Consider the following 6,255-nt stretch of genomic DNA (forward strand, 5'->3'; position numbering starts at 1 on the left):
ATGCATGCAATCCATGAAAATAATTACATCAAAAAATACTCAGCAAGTTAATATTTATTAGTATTTGTATTTAAATAGAGTAATATTAACTGTTGTTAATACTTAACACATGTTCCCCAGACTCAATATATCAAATATGTAAGATTTTTAAAAGTACAAAAAAAAGAATAACCATACTTGACCAGTTCAATGATCCTAAATAGGAAGTAGGTTTTCATTCTACTGAAATTTGGATTAAACAACATTAAACAATATGGAAGAGTAAAAGCATTTAATAGAGTAATATTAACTGTTGTTAATACTTAACACATGTTCCCCAGACTCAATATATCAAATATGTAAGATTTTTAAAAGTACAAAAAAAAGAATAACCATACTTGACCAGTTCAATGATCCTAAATAGGAAGTAGGTTTTCATTCTACTGAAATTTGGATTAAACAACATTAAACAATATGGAAGAGTAAAAGCATTTAATAAAGATTTGTCAAAATTATTTGGTAAACACTTTAGTCTTCTAGGACTAAAGCTTTGACAGCTGTTATACTACAAGACTTTCACACCACCCAAACAACAGCCAGCATTTATATATTTTTACACTGCAATACATAACATGGGGAATGGTTTTGAATGTAGATGAGTTAATAAATAATATTAATGGATATATAGGTATTGGATGCTGTGCACAGATATGGGGTTTTATAAAAATAAAGATGTTATTTCTACACCCTGCCGCCAAAAAGACAAAAGTGACAAAAATTAATGAAGCTTTGTTGTTGAATTTAGCTTCTAAGGATACACAAGCTCAAGTGCTCTATCCCCTCTCCCTTTCCTGGTATTTAGTAAGGTATGAAAAATCCAATAGTTTTTCCCATAGTTAAGACAGCTAAAGAAACTCTTTCCTCTGATGAGTCATCTGTTTGATTAAAACTTGCCTTCAGTCTCTTTATTGAATTCACTGAAATCAGGGAATACACTAAAGAGTTATGGGGGCAACATACAGGCATGGCATGATTGCATATGCTTTCTTTCCACATGAAACCTGGCCAAAGATGGCGGCAGGAAAATTAGAAGTTACAATGCAAAGTATATGACTGTCAGAATTCAGGCATTGTGTTCTTCCACTGATGTCAGCAGCCTCACTAATACAAATGCCAGTTCAAGTTTTGTGATGTATAGTTAAATAATTTAAAAAAAATACATTTATTTCACTCACTATTAAAGAAATTAATACAAGGAACAGTTTCACAAGAAAGAAGTCCATGTTGCAGCTTATGGTTAAACTCGAGAGGTCCTTCAATATGCACTGAATTACTGACGATGTATAAAGCAACTTAATTCAAAATTCAGAATAGCATTTTATCTCTTACTTACACTTTGTTGGTACGTTGTTCCAAATGCATAAGCTGCATTCAATTTAGTTTGGGTATCAGGACAAAGCTGAACGAAACATAATTATAATTAGGTTAATTGAAATGTATCATTTTCCCACATGAAATATTCACAGGTATTTGAAAACCAAGAAGTTTATGTATTCACAGTTCTCACAAAAGATATTTTGTTCTATTTTTCAAGAAAAGAGGGATGATTTTGAAGAGTAAACATTATTATTTACCGTACTGTTATTGGTGTTCTTAAAAGCTGTTTTAGCTTATTCATACTTGCACAGTATTTTTTAGTTCCAACACTGATGTTGAAATCTGTGGACAGCACCATCCAACCAGGCAAGAATAATCTTTCTGGGGACTGAATGTTCAATGCATTGTGCTGCCTCAAGCTTTATTAGTGGCTTCTGCTAAATCCAAGAATCCCATGAGAAAAGAACTCCACATTCATGTTGCTCCCTTTCTCTTAAGCTAACATTCTCAGAGGATCAAAGTTATCATGGCAAGTAACAGATTGTTTCAATGTAAGTTTTACATTTTCTGCAAAGAACAAGTCATTCTAAGCAGAACCCAGAAAAATGGGCCAAATTCTAACTAAATGAGCATGGCACCTAAGGGAGGGCACAGCCATTTTCCCAAAATGAAAATCAATTCTAAATTTACATTTCTATTAGTGTGCAACTGAAAATCTGGGAATTGCTAAAACTATGCACTGCAATGTCTTTATCACCACATACAATCTGTTATATTAAAAGAGGCTTTGAATGGAAAAGCTATTCCTTTTCCATTGATTTTTGATAGCTACTAAAAGCTCTGCATTTAGGAAATTAATGTGTCCCAATAAACCTTAAAATCTATGTCAGACTATCTAATTTTCTATGCACAGTAATTGGCTTAGTAACCTGTTTTCTTAGTCACTAGTTTTCCTTAAAATTTGAGATGCAGATGCAAGACAGTTCATCCTGAGATAATAACAAAAGAAATGGCAGTCACTGTCTAAATCCTGAATGTCAGCTGCTCTTCCGTAGATACTGGAGCTCCAAGAGTGACATGAAGAGCCTAGAAAAGGGGACAGACAATTCCCAATTGTTCTTGCTATTGTTGCCAGCCTAGCAATTGCTGAGACCGTCTAGATCACTACTGGACTGCTAAACAAATTCTACTGTCACATGTTTTGCAGCTGCCAGTTTCTGCTAACTGTTAGGCTAATTAGTATTGCACTTTCCACTTGCTTCTTGTGTTTTTCACAGCATTTTACTGCTGAAGCAGAATGTGTGTGCACCACTGAAATCTGAGGGTAGAATGTCCAAGGGTACTGTGAATCCTCTAGCCAGTGTCTCCCAGTTGTATGTAAAGTCTCCCAGCAAGTTTTTCTAACTTTCTGTTACGAAAAATCCAGGCAGATGCTGGCCAAAGTGTACATTTTATATTAAAACCAACAGAAATAAACAAACAAAAAAAATCCCAAGAGAACTGAAAGAAAATGGGGTGGTAAATCAGTTTTCCTACCTCTCTTGAGAGTGACATAATCAATGATTTGCTTGACATCCCCATAATGTGTGAAAACAGGTGACAACATCCAATAGGGACATACTCCCAGAATTTTCTATAAGTGTATGTGGTCTGAAAGCTAAAGAATATACTTTTCTCACCAAGAAAAAGGGGGCTAATAAGTTATGTACATGGGTAACCTTATGTTGAATGGAAGAAAGAGATAAATGGTTGGTTCTAAATGACTAATGCTGTTTTTCAGAGCTTTCCAATATTCCAAATTTATATTGGTCCAATGGATGAGGGTAATGTTGCTGAATTTACACTTTTGATTTTGTAGAGATCATTGTGAGCAAGAACCAAGGGCTATTTGCCCTAATCTAGCTCTACGGTTATCTTATAAATTGTCACTACTGTAGTAACCAAACTCTTGGCTTTTGTCTTAGTTTGGCTAAAGGCAATCAAAACGTTATGGTGTGGAAGATTCAAGGAATGAAGCTGGGGGTATTGTTTAGTCTCTGTGAGCAGTTAACAAGGTGCAACCTTGAGGGAAGGAACAAGATAACCATAAAGGGAACAAAACTACTGAGCTTTGAGTGAACTATCCTAATTAACATCTAATTAACATATAACTGGCATAATAGAAACCTGCCCTTGGGTGGGGAAAGCCCCCTACTCACTGAAGCCCCTTCCTCACTGAGCATGGGCAGTAAAAAAGAAGGATGTTGTGACTTTAAGTGGAGACGAGGCTTGTGAGAACCGATAGGAACAAGGGTGACTGAGTCAACTTGCAAAAATACTGATAATGGTTGCTCAAAATGTATAAATATTTTCTGTGTGTTAACACAGTGTGCTAGCTTTGTGGGCCTACCACCTAGCACCCAACTCTGTGCAGATTTGGAAGAAAAGCAAATATCTCAACTCGGTATGTTTTTCAGCTCTCTGCACACCGACCAGGTGAAAGAACCCATATTTGGGACAACAATGGTATCAACAAAAGATAATTAAAATCCAACATACCTGCAAGATGCCTCCTTCCAAATTTTGCCACTTAAGAAAGTTTCCTGCTGCATCAAATGAGGCTGCAATAAATTGCAGCTTTACATCCTGATGATGAAAGAAGATAAAGAAATAATGAAACTGCAGACATATACATTTTAGGGACTGCTGTCTCATCATTTGATGCTTCCCTAAAACTTTCAGCATAATGTTTCACTTTTTCCCTCTGACTTTATGTTTTTAATCTTGGTTTTGGTAGTTTATTTTTTAAGAAAAAAACCATATTTTACAATTCTACAGCTTCATTGGTGATGTGGAAAGAGTTCCAAAGGAACTTCTAGACATGCCCTAAATAAATCAGAAATTGATGCAGATTTCTACTGTATACCAAGCTGGGATCTTGAGGACCTTCAGTGTTAGGTGTTAGGAAGAATAACAAATATTTTAGTTGTTAAAACAGAAGCTGTATTGCAACATGGTTTAATTTAAAGCACAGCCTTTTAGAAAACGGCTGAAAAGAACTACTATTTTATTTCTGAGTCAATAAGAAAACAAGTTAAATCTGGCCGTATAACTGACAAACAGGTTATCACTAGCACTGCTGACTTTCTGTGATTAGTTTAACCTGAATAAACTATTTTAGTTATTCTAATTTTACAATGAATCTGTAAAAGAAAATGCTTGACTGTTTGAATTACTGTTTGATTCCTTCTTAGAACTGTAGTAGTTAACAAGCTACTTAAGGAGTCCATCCCTCCCAGGAATGGAAACATGGCTTTGTTAACGTTGAAATGGTTGTTTTTCCTCACCTCTTTTTTTATTTTTTCCTAATTCACTGTAGGAACAGGAAAAGGCTGCAGTAATAGGCTGAATCCATTGCTGATACAACTCAACTTGTAGAGGTTTGTAACAGAGATATTAAGGCTATTACAAATGAAGTATGAATAGAAATGTGTACGTAAAGACCAGAAGCAACAGAAGGAAAGGGTTAAACAACACACAGCAATAATGAAGAACACTGTCCCCAGCAATAAATCTGAGAAATGGGTTCTGATAAAACCATGAGACAGGCAACTTGTCAGCAAACAATCATGTACCTTGGCACCAGGAGAATGGCAGCAAAGCTACATTACATCACATACATCCCTCATTTTCCAATTAGCTCACCAAGAAAACTGACAAAAGGATGTATATATTTCAAACAAGGGAAAAAGACAAAGACTAACTTTGCCTCAGATTTATGGAGACTGAAAGAAACAAGATTCTGAAGCAATGGACAATGCCAAAACAACTATTAACTCCTAAGGGGTATAAAAGATTTGTCTAATTACTAGTTCATCACTAACAATCCAGAAGAACCTTGGGGACATAATGAGAACTTAATAGCTGGCATCCCTTGTTCCTTGTGTCACACACAATTGATCCTGGTCAGATGACACAGGCAAGCACATTTTGGCCTTATGAGAATGTAGGTATGAAAGCGTGAGCAAAATAAATGTGTGAGCAAGCGAGCGTAAGTCAGTAAAATCGTCTTACCTAGAGAATTTTTACATAAATGTCACCTTCCTCTTCCGTAAGATCTCACACTGAGTTTTCTTACACTAACTGCCTAAAAATTATCTTTAGTGGAGCCACATCTGCAATGACTCTAAACCTCTATGTGACTATGTCCTCTTCCAAATGTTCGTTTCCCCATGTCTACTACCCAACACCTACCTTATCTGTTCCTTTAAAACTGAAGATTGTAGGGACATGATTTGCCTCAAGCACTTGGGATGCTAATCCTGGTTGATCACCGTAATATAGCCATGGAAGATTATGCCTCCTGAAAACAATTACAATGTTTTTTTTAAAGAAACATAACGTTTTGCATCAAAGAACATTTAGAATAATAATTTCCATAAAACACTATTAAAGACTGAAGTTATGGAAGAGGCAACTTACCAGAAGGCTATTGAATGAACAATGCCTAGCCTTGCTGTGTTGACATAAATATAATGAAATAAACCACAGGCATCAGTACTTGAAGAACTCAATGAGTTCATATTCATTACACACATATTTCCAAGAGCTTGGCATGCTGTTAGATTGGAGTACAGCTGCAGTGGAGAAACACAAGAACACAGAAAAGTATTTATTTACCCTTCCTTTTGGTGAGGCAGTCATAAAATTAATGTTATCTTTAATAAGCCACTCCTAAACCCTCATTTTTACTTGAAAGTTATTTTGTTTTGTCAACACCTAATATTTTCTTTCAGTTATTCAGGTTCCCTATTTTTATAGGTCTGTAGATGGCAGCGTGAAATCAATGCTCTCACTTTTTTTGTTTATTTTAGTTGCATGAGCTAGATGGTATGATGTGACAGAAATGTCAAAATCTGC

At 35.5% G+C, this 6,255-nt stretch overlaps 1 protein-coding gene across 1 annotated transcript in view; it reads right to left on the reverse strand.

Moving 5' to 3' along the window:
* TMEM67 (transmembrane protein 67) overlaps window positions 1–5,972 on the reverse strand; it is a gene marked incomplete at both ends in the record, with an annotated part of 13,657 nt that extends 7,685 nt beyond the window's left edge. Inside the window, 4 exons of the mRNA XM_010289412.1 lie at window positions 1,373–1,438; window positions 3,895–3,981; window positions 5,590–5,698; window positions 5,818–5,972. Of these exons, the coding sequence (XP_010287714.1) occupies window positions 1,373–1,438; window positions 3,895–3,981; window positions 5,590–5,698; window positions 5,818–5,972 (417 nt within the window). The remainder of the gene's footprint in view (window positions 1–1,372; window positions 1,439–3,894; window positions 3,982–5,589; window positions 5,699–5,817) is intronic.
* Window positions 5,973–6,255: the final 283 nt, after the last annotated feature.

The sequence above is a fragment of the Phaethon lepturus genome, unplaced genomic scaffold, assembly GCF_000687285.1.
Source record: "Phaethon lepturus isolate BGI_N335 unplaced genomic scaffold, ASM68728v1 scaffold3836, whole genome shotgun sequence".
In the NCBI taxonomy this organism is placed as follows: Eukaryota; Metazoa; Chordata; class Aves; order Phaethontiformes; family Phaethontidae; genus Phaethon; species Phaethon lepturus.